Below are 16,650 nucleotides of genomic sequence, written 5' to 3' on the forward strand. Positions count from 1 at the left end.
CCGGTAATGCATGCTAGGAACAATGAAAAGTGTCTCAGAAAGGTTCTGGGAAAATCTCTTGTAGATGAAAGAACACTTTGGATTTTAGAAGCCACCCTAAACTCATAACCAATCACACATGAACAATCAGATGCACTGACACCAAGTCATTTCTAAAGCTGTTAGCTAACACTGACGGGACACGCTGTTTTGTGGCATCACTTCATGCTATTTCTCGTTGAGAACCCATTCAAAATGTGAAACACAAAAGAAGGCCTTCTCATTCCATCCAGTAAGTCTCCCCAGACCTGCAGTTCTCGGTGACTTTTCCGAAATTTATCCCTTTTCCTAGATCTCTCCAGTCCTTTTCATTCATCCCTCTTCCTTCCCCTCCAACCTTTCTGCCAGAAGAAGGAGCCACTGCCTCTGAAAGCTTGCACAATTACAGCCTTCTTTTATGCGTGTTTTTTTATCTATTGAATTACATCATATTATCAAAAATAAGTTCTGCCCCATTTCAGCAACATGCCACGTAAAGTAGAACCAATACCAATAGGGAGCAAGAATGCTCCTAATGTCACAAGCAGGAAAAAAGATGCCATACTGTATTTGTTGCATTACGCAGAAGCCCATATTCAATGGGTTTTAGGTTATACATTACATCCTATGAATATATGTTGTTTGTAAGCACCAGCACGTTGAATGTCTGGAGAATGAATCATTACTGGTAGAATCTGTTGTAATAAAATGATGGGAAATGTCATACTGGTGGTTAAAGAATTTGCGTATTTAGTTATTTTCACTTTATAACTCACTTGTTATGAGAGTATGCCATTTTAAGGCAATGACTCATTTAGAATTCATGGAAACATGTCATTCTTGTCAGTATTTGTTACAATTAAATATCAATAATGCTTAGGCAATTAAAGTAGAGAAACTGAGGGTAATTTGGGTCAGGTTTTAGCACAGTGTAGTTTAGCTCAGGCACCAAAATATGGAACTGAGTATAAATTGGATGAGGGTTCGCATCCCACTCTCTGTAAATCTTTTTTTTTTTTTTTTTTTTTTTCCAGCTTCGCGTTTTCTAAAATGTTGTGGGAGTTTCATATGAAAATAATAGAAATAATTTCTGAGATATTTGATGTTATGTAAATGTGCTCTCTGTCAGGAATGAGTCAGTTTGATTTCGCGAACTTTTGTAAGTTGATGTCTTTCCTGAGTGGACATGTATCTTTAATTTTTTTTTTCTTATTACACATTCACAGATATTGAAGTTTTTATCTATGTATACCACAAACAGAACAACATGAAATGTTCATTTTAATAGGGATAACACAGGAAGTCTATGTGTGTCCATTTTTTTTAACAAACTGTTTGGTTGGCGAGCCAAATAAAGCCAACAATCGCCACTGGAGAGTGCAAAATCACGTCAACTAGCTCATGCCGTGTGCTGGCAACTTTAATGGGAGAACTGTTAACTACAATGCCCACTGGTCCTGAATAGAGCATACAGAGAGAGATCTATGAAGAGAGGTGAAGCTACACAAAAAACTCCAAAATAATTTTATGAAAACATGAAAGAAAGAATATTTGTTAGAATTAAGGAACTTTCATGAAGTACAGCACTCTAACAAGGAACCAGTTAAAGAGTGGGGGACATTTTGCTCTTACAAGAGAGAGACAGCCAAGAGACATGTGCAAGAGAGCCCGAATTATGGAAGCAAGGGCAGGGAGAGACGGAATGGAGAGGACCTTAATTCTTCAAACCCTGGATGGAAGAAATATTACTCAGCCAGTGCAAATGGTCATCCCACTGGAGATCAACTGGGATGGGCTATACAGGGTGGGGAGGCTGTTGAGGATTAAATAAATACTCTGTTTATTGTACTAATCTTTGCAAAATACAAATCTCTGACTAGCAATATAATAAAGCTGTGAAACGACATATGGTGTCCTGTCACTTAACATACAATACGTAAAAGGAAGTGTAGATGTAGAGGCATTCAGCTGCTTATAGTGTTAAATTGTTGTTTGGAATAAGGAACTCAAAATATATTGTTGGTGCTGCACACTACCAATACTTTCTGGAGGATATATCAAATACAATGCCTATTAAGGTTATCAGTACCTTCTGTCAGTTAAGTGTAATTTTTTCAACTATTACATGTTGACGTTCAGAGCACTTGGCAGCTTACATTGAAAGCACATTTGAAGTGAAGCAGCATACTGACCCGTGTTTCATTTGTGATGAGTTGCATATCAAATCTGATTGAAACATATAATGCAAAGATTCATGAGAGCACAGGATTTTTCCTCATATGAGGTCAATATATAAATAGCAGATACTTCCCCCAAAGAAATTATCCCATCAATTGCGGTATCCAATACAGATGTCCACAGAAAACCTAATTCTCAATTAAATAAATAAACAAATACCATCAGGACCACAACTTTTTATTTACTAATTACCAGTGCTGCAGATCATCTTCAAGTTTGATGCCACAAAGTGCAACTTGTCAGCTAATGTAAAATTAGGTTTTTATGTTAGTTGACAAATTGTACTTTGCAGTGCCAGACCTGAAGATGATCTGCAGTGTAGACTGAAACCAGCAGCCAGTATAAAAAAAAAAAAAAAGGCAAGTCCTGTGACTTAACCACTCCATTCACCAATCAGTCTAAGTCAGCTTGCCAATCCAGGTTATGATGACGTACTTGATTAATGTTAAATTATAAGTGCTCACTTGAACTCTTACTGCGCATGCAGAGAGAATTTGAAACTCTAACAGAGGTCCTAAAATGTTAATGCACTGAAAACAATTAACCAAGCCTGCCCCACTTGTAATATTGTATACATCTCTGTATATATTTTACACCTGAGGTGAGCTACAGGAAATTAATGAAATTGTAGAGCCTTAGTCTGATGATCATTATGAACATTGCATTATCTTTCCTATAAGACCCACACATCACAACCGACAAATTTCAGAAGCTCCATATAGTAAAAGTATTATTATAATACACAACTCTGTCCTACACAACACGGGTAACATCTATATGACACTAGCAACATACATAACATAGATATAATGACTCCGAAAAATATCTTAATGCATGATAATGTCCATTCTCCCTAAAGAGGTCCCAACACATCTAGGATGGTAGTTAAATTTTCCCCCTCACCACTCACAACACACACCATTCCTTTACAAACAATGGAAACTCCAGGCTGGAATAGCAACAATATTAGGAAAAGTGTAGGTTGCTACTCACTATAAAATTGACACGTTGATATGCAGACAGGCACAACAAGACTGTTACACATTTAGCTTTCAGTCAAAGCTGTCTTCAGAAAAGCAAAAGGAAAACAATCACACCACACACACACACACACACACACACACACACACACTGGAAAGCAACTGTCACGTTTAGCGGCAGTTTCGAGTGGGGTAGTGAAGGGGGAGGGATAACAGGGTGTCGGTGGGGGAAGAAAAGACCACTGTCTGGCAGAGCATGCAGGGACTAGATGGAAGCATGACAAGACTGCCATGTGCAGCATCAAGAGGCTATGAGACAGACAGGTTGGGGGGTTAACAGGGAACAGGAAAGGAGGAGTACAGGGAAGGGGAAAAAATGGAAGGGGGAATGGCAGAGGGCAGTTTACAATGAGGGTGAGGGGACGTTAATAGAGAAGAGCTGCGAGCACAGAACTGAGGGGGGCGGGGGGGGGGGGGGGGATGACTTCAGTAGAGGCTGTGGGGTTGGGAGTAGCACAGGGATGGACTCAGATGTTGTGAAGGGTGGGTGACATTAAACCCCCCAAGCACCAACAGTACCTGCATTTTGACAGTTGCCATCCCTAACACACCAAAAAATCCCTCCTACCCACCTGGCTACCTGGAAACAGCATGTCTGCAGTGACAAGAACTCCCTTGCCCAGTATGCTTAATGTCTCACCAAGGCCTTTACAAATAGGCACTATCCTTCAGACCTAATCCACAAACAGGTCTCCCACATCGTTTCCCCACACACTCCCAATCCACTATCTCCAGAACCAGCTACAAAGGAGTACCCTGTTAGCCACTCAATACCACCATGGATTGGGACAACTGAACCACATTCTTCATCAGAGCTTTGGTTACCAATCATCAGGCCCTGAAATAAGACACATCCTACACCCTTCCCAAAGTGGTGTTCAATTACCCACACCACATCCATCCCTATGTCATTCCCAATCCCAGACCCTTCCCAGAGGGATCATATCACTGTGGAAGACTCAGGTAAAAAGACTTGACCACTCCACCTACCTACCACTTCATATTCCAGTCCTGTTGCAGGCTTATCCTGACCCATCAGAGGCTGGACCATCTGTGAAAGCAGCCACATCATATACCAGCTCTGCTGCAATCACTGCACATCATTCTATGTTCGTATGACTACCAACCAGCTGTCCAGCAAGATAAACGGCCACTGCCAAACTATAGATGAGGGCATGGAACGCAACCCTGTGGCACAATATAAAGCTGAAAACAACATGCTTGATTTCAATGGCTGCTTTGCAACTCGGGCCATCTGGATCCTCCCCTCCACCACCAGCTTTTTTGAACTGCAGAGATGCAAGTTGTCCTTACAACATGTTTTCCACTCCTCACACTATCCTGCCCTCAACCCATGGTCACCTACTGCCCCCCCCCCAATCCTATCACCTACTCCCTATTTATGTCCCCTCACCCCCACTGTGTGCCGCCTTCTGCCCACTCACCTTTCCCCTTCCCTGCTCCTCTCATTTTCGACTCCCCCTCCTCATCTCACTGCACCTGGCACTCTTCCCATGCTACCATCCAGTCCCTGCATGCAACGCAGACAGTGTCTTCTCTCGCCCCAAATGTACCCTCCTATCCCCTTCCCCCCCCCCCCCCCCCCTTCCCTGCACCACCCCAGACTGCCACTCAACATGACAGTTGCATTCTGATCCAAGATGACAGTCATGTGTGCATGAGGTGTGCTTTTTTGTGAGAATGTGTGTGTCTCTTCTTTTCTGAAGAAAGCTTTGCTCGAAAACTAAATGCTTAACAGTCTTTTTGTTGTGCCTGTCTGTAAGTCAACGTGTCATATTTACGGTGAGTAGCAATCAATCTTTTTCCTAATATTGGTGAGATTTCTTTTACACATCCATTAAAGAACATTGAATCATAAACTACAAATCTTTAAAAAGGTAACTTGCTGTCTCCACACCCTCCACCCCTATTATTTTATCATCTTATGTGAAATGACATTCATCTTCTGTGATGTGAAATATGGTTTCCAATAATAAGGCTGGATTTCTACTTGCTAGTTTGCAAAGTAATATGTTTTATAATCAATACTAGAAAAAAGAAAAACTTTCACAGATTTAAAATCACTTACTCTGATTCAGAAAAGGGTACACTATTCAGAAATGCACATTTTCAATAACATGCCAGCAGCCAAAAAAAGTTTAACTAATAATAAAGTTCAGTTTGAGAAGAGTCCAAAGGATTTATTGGTGGCCAACTCCTCCTACTCCATTGACGAATTTCTTAGCACAACCCACTGTTGCGCATATGTTAATAATATCACATAATGTGAGTATTGCATGCAACCTGACTTCTGTACAAATTTTGTGCTGTAATGCAATCATTGTAAATAAGTGCTGTGAAATGTTTTTTGCTTTATTTTATTTATTTTGATGATGTGTGGATACAATAGCCTAAGAACTATCATATGCATCTAACTGTATTGAGCATTTCATATTTGGTGACAAGGTTTATACCCTTTGAAATGTAAATAAGCATAAGAATTTTTCTTTCTTTCTTTCTTTCTTTCTTTCTTTCTTTCTTTCTACCAATTCCACATCCATAATGGCAATTTCATTTGGGACCTGTGGAAAGTACTTTAGCATATCTGTTCTTATTTTGTAAATATTTATTGTGTATTGTTGTTTTCTGACATGTTCCACATCCCAGAGCATTCTCTTCACTATGGATCAATTGGAAAGAAAATTACATCTGATCTAATCTAATCTACTCTATCAATATTCTGAAAAGGAAAGTTGCTACTCACCATATAGCAGTGACACTGAGTCGCATACAGGCAAAACAAAAAGATTGTAACAAATATAGCTTTTGGCCAGTAAGGCCTTCATCAAAATTAGACAACAATCACACACATACACAAACACACTCACACAAACACAACTCACACGATGACTACAGTCTCAGGCAACTGAGACCACACTGTGAGCAGCAGAACCAGTGCATGATGGGAGTGGCGAATGGATTGAGGTACAGAGGAGGCTGGGGCGGGGAGGCGGAGGAGTAGTAGAGTATGGGTGGCAGACACTGAAATGCTGTTGAGAAGCACGCAGGGACAAGGTGCAAAAAAAAGGGTAGGGTAGCTAAGTCCAGTCACAAACATCATCAATCCCATCAAAGACCGGGCTACCTGTGAAACCCTTCATGTGATCTACAAGCTAAGCTGCAACCACTGTACTGCATTCTATGTGGGCATGACACCCAACAAGCTGTCTGTCGGCACAAATGGCCACTGACAAACAGAGGCCAAGAAACACGTGATCCACCCTGTTGCTGAGCACGCGGCCAAATATGACATCCTTCATTTCAGTGAGTGCTTCACAGCCTGTGCCATATGGATCCTTCCCACCAACATCAGCTTTTCTGAACTGCGCAAGTGGTATCTTTCCCCACAATATATCCTATGTTCCCGTAACACTCCTGGCCTCAACCTTCGTTAGTTACTGTCCTCACCCACCCCAACCCTTCTCTGTCCCCATTCCAGCACTACACAGCCCTCTTTCCTCCATTGCGCCCGGTCTTTTTACTTCTCTCCTTTTCTGCTATCCCCTGCCCCCTGCCCCCTTCCCACCTCTCCTCTGCCCTCTGTTTAACCTCCCGGCTGTACACAGCTCCCCTACCCTCTTCCCACCTAGCTCCTGGCGTTCCCCAACAGCACGTCACTGTACGGCACCCCTATCCTACTATCGTTCCCCCTTTTCACCCCAGCCTCTTCCTTACCCCCACCCAGTCGCCACCCCATCATGCACTGGTGCTGCTGCTCGCAGTGTGGCCTCAGTTGCCTAAGACTGCATTCGCGTGTATGAGTTGCGTTTGCGTGTCTGTGTATATGTATATGTTGTCATCTAATTTTGACGAAGGCCTTATTGGCTGAAAGGTATGTTTGTGACAGTCTTTTTGTTGTGACTATCTGCGACTCAGCATCTTCGCCATATGGCGAGTCCCAACTTTCCTTTTCACAATTTTTTTTACATTCCATACTGGATTTTCCATTGTTTATTTTTACCTGCCAGCATTTCTTCAATCCTAACCCAGTGCCGTTTTCCTTTGTTAATATTTTTTAATGCATCACTATACTCAATATCTGTCCTCCTCTCTCTTCTTGCCTGTGTTTCTCTTGTCGCCTTACAAACTGCACTGCATGCTCTGCTTACTAGTCACACTGTATCAACCATTTCAGCCGCACACAACAGACAGCTACAAGACCACGCTGATTGTTAGTGCGGCATCTTATGTTCCACATCACTTCGGCTGATATAATTAATCCACACCTTCTAACTGACCACTCTCCCTTATTTTCCCATGCCATTTCCCACACCTTTCCAGTGCCACATGATCTTGTATCTCATCCTACAAACCCTTCCCCACCCCTCATTCTTTCTCCATTCTAGCTCAGTTTCCACCCACTAATTCCACCTCATCCATTCACACCTGTTATCCACCTTCTTCATACTTATCTACCCTTAGACCTGCTTCCCACAGTAAAATATATATTTCTATATTATTTATATCTTTTCTTTGATGTCGTCGTGACTTCTTGCCAATTTTAGTGAGACCCACCTTTCGCTACTGTCGACTCCCTCAGATTTCATCTTGGTTCCCCCTTTTACCTCAGTTTCCTCCTTCTCGTGATTTTTCACACATATTTGGGTGTATTTTTTCGATTTTTTTCGATTGTAATACTACCTTATTAATTTTTCACATTTTTTCCACCACCACGGATCCTTGCTCCTTCCATCAGCCTCAATACAGAAAATTTCCCTTATCCCTAGCCAGAACCCAGTCCCACATACTGTTTCTGCATTGTAGCTTGGCTCATGTAATCCCCCCAAATGGCCTTACCATCCAGTTACCCATCTCTGGCTGTCACCCATCTTTCCAATATCCTCCACCTGTTCAGATTCCGCCAATCCTTAGCCCTCACCAACATAGTCCTGCAAAACCATATCAACCAAGCCAAAACCTCCTTTCAGCACCTCCTCTCCATCCACAAAATTCTCCTGCTATGCAATTCCAAATTCCTGGAACCCACAACTCACATTGAAACTCCTGCTCTCCAGGAAATAGAGTAACATGCACAATTCCACCTCAAAAACCTCTCCACCCTGCTCACTTCTTACTCCTGCCTTGGAGTACCACTGTTCACCCCTTCTAAAACACAACCTCCGAACCTCCTCCATGTCCCCTCATAGCTGACAAACCCTGCCTTGCAGACCTACTACATTTACCCTGCCCTCCAAAACTGCCTCCCGCCACCACACAGAATCTAGAACCTAAACAGACCCGAGACACAATCATGAACCTTTCCTCCAGAAGCCTTAAACTCACAGAAATTTCAGTCCTTTCCAAAGGCCTTACCTTTAGCCCCACTCCCAAATTCAGTCATGCAGGACTTGGTACATTCTCCGCCAGGGTTTTGACTATCTCTCGTCATGCCCTGAAATGGGAAATGTCATGCCCACTATCATCCTGACCTCTCCCACAGTGGTGTTCAGCTGTCCACCGAACCTATATAATATACTCATCCATCCATAAACCACCCCTACTCCCAACCCTTAACCTCATGGCTCATATCCCTGTAATAGACCTAGATGCAAGGCCTATCCCATACATCCTCCCACCACCACCTACTCCAGTCCAGTCATGAAAATCACCTGTCCCTTCAAAAGCAGGGCTAGCTGTGAAACCAGTCATGTGATCTACAAGCTAAGCTGCAACCACTGTGTTAACTTTTATGTGGGCATGACACCCAACAAGCTGTCTGTCCACATGAATAGCCACTGACAAATTGTGACCAAAACAAGTGGACCACCCCATTGCTGAGCACACTGCTGAACACGACATCCCTCATGTCAATGACTGCTTCACAGCCTGTGTCATATGGATCCTTCCCACCAACACCAGCTTTTCTGAATTGCGCAGGTGGCAACTTCCCCTGCAATACACCCTATGCTTCCGTAACCCTCCTGGCCTCAACCTTTGTTAGTCACTGTCCTCACCCATCCAGCCCCTTCCCTGTTCCCATTCCAGCACTACACAGCCTTCATTCCACCATCACACCCAGTCTTTTTATTTCTCTCCTTTACCACCACTACTCACCCCTCCCCACATCTCCCCTCCCCAATGTCTAACTGTCTAACCTGCAGCATTTCACTGTCTGCCACCCCCCCCCCTTCATCCTCCTCCTTACCCCCACCCAGTCGCCACTCCCATCATGCACTTGTGCTGTTGCTCGCAGTGTGGCCTCAGTTGCCTGAGGCTGTAGTCTTGTGTGTGAGTTGTGTTTATGCGAGTGTGTGTTTGTTATCTAATTCTGATGTAGGCCTTACTGGCCGAAAGCTGTATTTGTGAGAGTCTTTTCGTCTTTTCGTTGTGTCCACCTGCAACTCAGCATCTCTACTATACGGTGAGTAGCAACTTTCCTTTCACAATATTGTTACATTCCATCCTGCTTTTTCCATTGTCTAATCTAATCTAAAATGGATCCTCTGCAAAGCATACTTTTTCCTACCATAACGGTGACAACTTCACTGAAATGAACCTGGCTGTGTTTCTAATTTGCTTGAATGTAAACTATTTTGAATATCATTATTTTAATACTACCGCAACTGCCATAACTATTCATCAAGTCATTCAGGGTCTATACAAAGTGGTACACCATTCACAATAATAAGCCACTTCTACAGGTTTTCCTATTGATGGCATGTGGCATTGGAGATCTCGAATGGAAATTTTTCCCACAATGTTTCAATTAGTATTAAACATGCTTGTGAAAACATTTGGTTACTTCATTTTAATGTTCAGTGTTTATTAAAAGGTTGGGCTATTTTTCATATGATTAATATTTAATCACAAAAACAGTCTTAGTGAAAATTCAATGACATGGCAAATATTTGACTATTAGCTCACTTACTTGCAAGCTTGGCAGACAACATCTGACTGCAGACCACCTGTAAATATCTGATCTATGATGCAATTGCAGTGATGTGGATTGCTTGTGGGAAGAGGACTGGTGCCCTTACAGTGACGATGAAGGACATCGAGCGCAGCTATGAAGAATTCGTGCGCATCTTGCTGTTCGTAACCAGCTAGGTGGCGTGCGTGCGTCCAGATAAGATGCAGCAAACGATGTAATGTCAAAGGTGTCTTCTTACCAGAATAAAACTAGAACAGGAAAATGATTAAAGTTAGTGTAGAAAAAATATTTTTAATCTCAATATATTAACTTTTTAAATGAAAGAACTCCAAAGAATTTTAGAGAACTCTTTTAATACACAAAAAACTTAGCATAAAACAATACATATATGAAAAATAAGCAAACAACTTTCTGAACTGTCACCACAAAACAAAAGATTCTACGAGAACATCTTATAATGCAGATTGCTTCATCTACTGATTATGACCAGAAGATTAACAAAGTATCAAATTTTTTGTTGTCTCTAACGATACTTATTTCTGAGCTGTTCTTGCAATACACTGCTCTTAGGAGGAAGAACATTACATTGAAATCCCAAACTATACACTGTAACACTCCCAAGATTAATAAACCACACAGTTTTTGAAGTACTAGAATATAAAGCTATACACACAGGCATTGTGTAGTGCTCTTCAAACCAATAACTGGGGTTAACATCAGTGCTTTATAAAGCATGGTCCTATTGTAAGTGGTAAGCCCTGGTCTTTTTGTGCCATAGAAACCACCAGGACTGTGCAATTGAGATACATCTGGATGTAATATTGATGCCCACCATTGTCCCTTATCTGTACGCTACTAACAAAAAACAGTATGTTTGTTAACAACCCCAACCACAGTCTCTCTGGACTTCCAGAGCAAAGGGTCAGTATTATTTATAAATATATTTATTTTATACACAACTGTCACCTGTTCAGTAAGGTTCAGATGTGGGTGGCGAGGCTGTAAGGAAGAGACTTTCTGATGTAGAACAGAGACAAATCCAACACACGTCGCTCAAATAGTGTTCCACCGCCTACCCGACCTACAGAATATCCTTGTCCATCCATATTCCAACCCTCTTCCCCATGGTTCAATGCTTTGTGGTCGGCCCAGCTGCAAGGCCTATCCCAAACAGCCACCTAACACCACCTACTGCAGTCCAGTCACAGGCATTTTCTACCAAATAAGTAATAGGGCCACTTCTGAAAGCAGCCTTGTTATATATATCTGCTATACTGCAGTTACTGAGCACCATTCTACGTAGGCATGAAAGTAATCAAATGTCTACTCACATGGATGGCCACCACTAAACTGTGCCAAACAGCAAACTTCACAATCCAATTGCTGAACATATTGTGAACCACAACGCAAGGTGTCTCCACATCTGCTTCACTAATAAGCTTTTTGTATAACCCCTCCCAGCAATAGTTTCTCTATCCAACATATCCTGTGATGTCACAACAGCTGATGAACAGACATTTAATGAAACAAATACACCTTGTTTTAATAATTATAATAAAAGCATTCTTCGAGTCTCATTTATGATTAAACTGAAATGGCTTCAAACTGATCAAGCAATGAAAAATCCAGGATACAATGTAACAATATTATGAAAAGGAAAGTTGCTACTCACCATATAGCTGAGTCACAGACTGGCACAACAAAAAGACTGTCACAAATAAGCTTTCAGCCATGAAAGGACACACACACACACACACACACACACACACACACACACACACACACACACACACATGCAGACACATGCAAGCACACACAACTCACACACGACTGCAGTCTCTGGCAGCCGGAGCCACACTGTGAGCAGCACCAGCAGTGCATGATGGGAGTGGCATCTGGGTGGTGGTAAGGAGACTGGGGCAGGGGGCAGAGGGGTGGAGGGATAGTAGGACAGGGTAGGAAACACTGAAGTGCTGCTGGGGAGTACGCAGGCACGAGGTGGAGAGAGGGTAGGGCAGCTAGGTGCAGTCAGGAGGTTAGATGGAGGGCCGAGGAGAGGATATGAGGGGAGGGGAGGGGGTGGCAGAAAAGGAGTGTAGTAAGACTGGGTGTGTTGGTGGAATGAGGGCTGTGTAGTGCTGGAATGGGAACAGGGAAGGGGCTGGTTGGGTGAGGACAATGACTAACAAAGGTTGAGGCCACAAGGGTTATGGTAACATAGGATGCATTGCAGGGAGAATTCCCACCTGCAAATTCAGAAAAGCTATTGTTGGTGGCAAGAAACCATATGCAAAGGCTGTGAGGCAGTCATTGAAATGAAGGATGTCGTATTGGGCAGCGTTCTCAGCAACAGGGTGGTACACTTGTTTCTTTATCACAGTTTGTTGGTAGCCATTCATGCAGACAGACAGTTTGTTCGTTGTCATGCCCACATGGAATGTTCGAGGATGTATGGGACAGGTTCTTGCATCAAGGTCTGTTACAGAGATATGAGCCATAAGCTAACGGGTTGGGAGCAGGGGTTGTGCAGGGATGGATGAGTACATTGTGAGATTTGGTGGACGTCGGAGAGGTAGTCGAAACCCTGGCAAAGAATGTACCACACAGGACTGGAGCAACTGAATTACATTCTCCACCACAGTTTCAACTACCTCTCATCATGACCTGAAATGATAAATGCCCTGCCCACTGTCCTTCCCACCCCTCCCACACTGGTATTCCACCATCCACCGAACCTACACAATACACTCGTCCATCCTTACACAACCACTGTTCCCAACGCCTTACCTCATGGCTCATATTCCTGTAATAGACCTAGAAGCAAGACCTACCTCCCATACATCCTCCCACCACCTCCTAATCCAGTCCAGTCAAAAATATCACCTATCTCATCAAAGGCAGGGCTACCTGTGAAACCAGTCATTTGATCTACAAGCTAAGCTGCAACCAATGTGCTGTCTGTCCGCATGAATGGCAACTGACAAACTGTGGCCAAGAAACAAGTGGACCCACCCTGTCGCTGAGCATGCTGCCCAATATGACAGCCTTCATTTCGATGACTGCTTCACAATCTGCACTATTTGGATGCTTCCTACCAACACCAGATTTTCTTAATTCCACAGGTGGGAACTCTCCTTGTAATACATCCTACATTCCCGTAACCCTCCTGTCCTCAACCGTAGTTAGTCATTGTCCTCACCCATTCAGCTCCTTCCCTGTTCCCATTCCCACAGTACACAGTCTCCATTTCGCCAACGCAAACAGTCTTTTTTGCTTCTCTCTTTTTCCACTACCCCCAGCCTCTCCCCTGCCCTCCGTCTAACCACCCATCTGCATCTAGCTGCCGTATTCTCTCTCCACCTCCTCCTTGCGCACTCCCCAGCAGCACTTCAGTGCCCCCTACCCCTACCCTACTATCTCTCCCCCTTCCCACCCCAGCCTCCTCATTACCCCCATCCAGATGCCACTCCCATCATGCAGTGCTGCTGCTGCTGCTCGCAGTGTGGCTCAGCTGCCAGAAACTGCAGTCACGTGTGTGTGAGTTGCATTTGCGTGTGTTCGTGTGGGTGGGTGTGATCTATTTTCGACAATGACTTTCTTGGCCAAAAGCTTATTTGTGAGTGTCTTTTTGTTGTGCCTACACTGTTGTTGTTGTTGTGGTGGTCTTCAGTCCTGAGACTGGTTTGATGCAGCTCTCCATGCTACTCTATCCTGTGCAAGCTTCTTCATCTCCCAGTACCTACTGCAACCTACATCCTTCTGAATCTGCTTAGTGTATTCATCTCTTGGTCTCCCTCTACGATTTTTACCCTCCACGCTGCCCTCCAATGCTAAATTTGTGATCCCTTGATGCCTCAAAACATGTCCTACCAATCGATCCCTTCTTCTAATCAAGTTGTGCCACAAACTTCTCTTCTCCCCAATCCTATTCAACACCTCCTCATTAGTTACGTGATCTACCCATCTAATCTTCAGCATTCTTCTGTAGCACCACATTTCGAAAGCTTCTATTCTCTTCTTGTCCAAACTAGTTATCGTCCATGTTTCACTTCCATACATGGCTACACTCCATACAAATACTTTCAGAAACGACTTCCTGACACTTAAATTTATACTTGATGTTAACAAATTTCTCTTCTTCAGAAACGATTTCCTTGCCATTGCCAGTCTACATTTTATATCCTCTCTACTTCGACCATCATCAGTTATTTTACTCCCTAAATAGCAAAACTCCTTTACTACTTTAAGTGTCTCATTTCCTAATCTAATTCCCTCAGCATCACCCAACTTAATTTGACTACATTCCATTATCCTCGTTTTGCTTTTGTTGATGTTCATCTTATATCCTCCTTTCAAGACACTGTCCATTCCGTTCAACTGCTCTTCCAAGTCCTTTGCTGTCTCTGACAGAATTACAATGACATCGGCAAACCTCAAAGTTTTTACTTCTTCTCCATGAATTTTAATACCTACTCCGAATTTTTCTTTTGTTTCCTTTACTGCTTGCTCATTATACAGATTGAATAACATCGTGGAGAGGCTACAACCCTGTCTCACTCCCTTCTCAACCACTGCTTCCCTTTCATGCCCCTCGACTCTTATAACTGCCATCTGGTTTCTGTACAAATTGTAAATAGCCTTTCGCTCCCTGTATTTTACCCCTACCACCTTCAGAATTTGAAAGAGAGTATTCCAGTTAACATTGTCAAAAGCTTTCTCTAAGTCTACAAATGCTAGAAACATAGGTTTGCCTTTTCTTAATCTTTCTTCTAAGATAAGTCTTAAGGTTAGTATTGCCTCACGTGTTCCAACATTTCCACGGAATCCAAACTGATCTTCCCCGAGGTCCGCTTCTACCAGTTTTTCCATTCGTCTGTAAAGAATTCGCGTTAGTATTTTGCAGCTGTGACTTATTAAACTGATAGTTCGGTAATTTTTACATCTGTCAACACCTGCTTTCTTTGGGATAGGAATTATTATATTCTTCTTGAAGTCTGAGGGTATTTCGCCTGTCTCATACATCTTGCTCACCAGATGGTAGAGTTTGGTCATGACTGGTTCTCCCAAGGCCGTCAGTAGTTCTAATGGAATGTTGTCTACTCCTGGGGCCTTGTTTCGACTCAGGTCTTTCAGTGCTCTGTCAAACTCTTCACGCAGTATCTTATCTCCCATTTCGTCTTCATCTACATCCTCTTCCATTTCCATAATATTGTCCTCAAGCACATCGCTCTTGTATAAACCCTCTATATACTCCTTCCACCTTTCTGTTTTCCCTTCCTTGCTTAGAACTGGGTTTCCATCTGAGTTCTTGATATTCATACAAGTGGTTCTCTTCTCTCCAAAGGTCTCTTTAATTTTCCTGTAGGCAGTATCTATCTTACCCCTAGTGAGACAAGCCTCTACATCCTTACATTTGTCCTCTAGCCATCCCTGCTTAGCCATTTTGCACTTCCTGTTGATCTCATTTTTGAGACGTTTGTATTCCTTTTTGCCTGCTTCATTTACTGCATTTTTATATTTTCTCCTTTCATCAATTAAATTCAATATTTCTTCTGTTACCCACGGATATCTATTAGCCCTCATCTTTTTACCTACTTGATCGTCTGCTGCCTTCACTACTTCATCCCTCAGAGCTACCCATTCTTCTTCTACTGCATTTCTTTCCCCCATTCCTGTCAATTGTTCCCTTATGCTCTCCCTGAAACTCTCTACAACCTCTGGTTCTTTCAGTTTATCCAGGTCCCAACTCCTTAAATTCCCACCTTTTTGCAGTTTCTTCAGTTTCAATCTGCAGTTCATAACCAATAGATTGTGGTCAGAATCCACATCTGCCCCTGGAAATGTCTTACAATTTAAAACCTGGTTCCTAAATCTCTGTCTTACCATTATATAATCTATCTGACACCTTTTAGTATCTCCAGGATTCTTCCAGGTATACAACCTTCTTTTATGATTCTTGAAGCAAGTGTTAGCTATGATTGAGTCATGCTCTGTGCAAAATTCTACAAGGCGGCTTCCTCTTTCATTTCTTCCCCCCAATCCATATTCTCCTACTATGTTTCCTTCTCTCCCTTTTCCTACTGACGAATTCCAGTCACTAATGACTATTAAATTTTCGTCTCCCTTCACTACCTGAATAATTTCTTTTATCTCGTCATACATTTCATCTATTTCTTCATCATCTGCAGAGCTAGTTGGCATATAAACTTGTACTACTGTAGTAGGCAATGGCTTTGTGTCTATCTTGGCCACAATAATGCGTTCACTATGCTGTCTGTGGTAACTTACCCGCACTCCTATTTTTTTATTCATTATTAAACCTACTCCTGCATTACCACTATTTGATTTTGTATTTATAACCCTGTATTCACCTGACCAAAAGCCTTGTTCCTCCTGCCACCGAACTTCACTAATTCCCACTAT

At 42.7% G+C, this 16,650-nt stretch overlaps 1 protein-coding gene across 1 annotated transcript in view; it reads right to left on the reverse strand.

Annotated features, from left to right (window-relative positions):
* Positions 1 to 16,650, reverse strand: part of LOC126235703 (ubiquitin carboxyl-terminal hydrolase 22) — a 150,591-nt gene that overhangs the window by 84,589 nt on the left and 49,352 nt on the right. Inside the window, exon 5 of the mRNA XM_049944458.1 lies at positions 10,225 to 10,475. Coding sequence (XP_049800415.1) covers positions 10,225 to 10,475 — 251 coding nt within the window. The remainder of the gene's footprint in view (positions 1 to 10,224; positions 10,476 to 16,650) is intronic.

Source organism: Schistocerca nitens, chromosome 2, assembly GCF_023898315.1.
Source record: "Schistocerca nitens isolate TAMUIC-IGC-003100 chromosome 2, iqSchNite1.1, whole genome shotgun sequence".
Classification (NCBI taxonomy): domain Eukaryota; kingdom Metazoa; phylum Arthropoda; class Insecta; order Orthoptera; family Acrididae; genus Schistocerca; species Schistocerca nitens.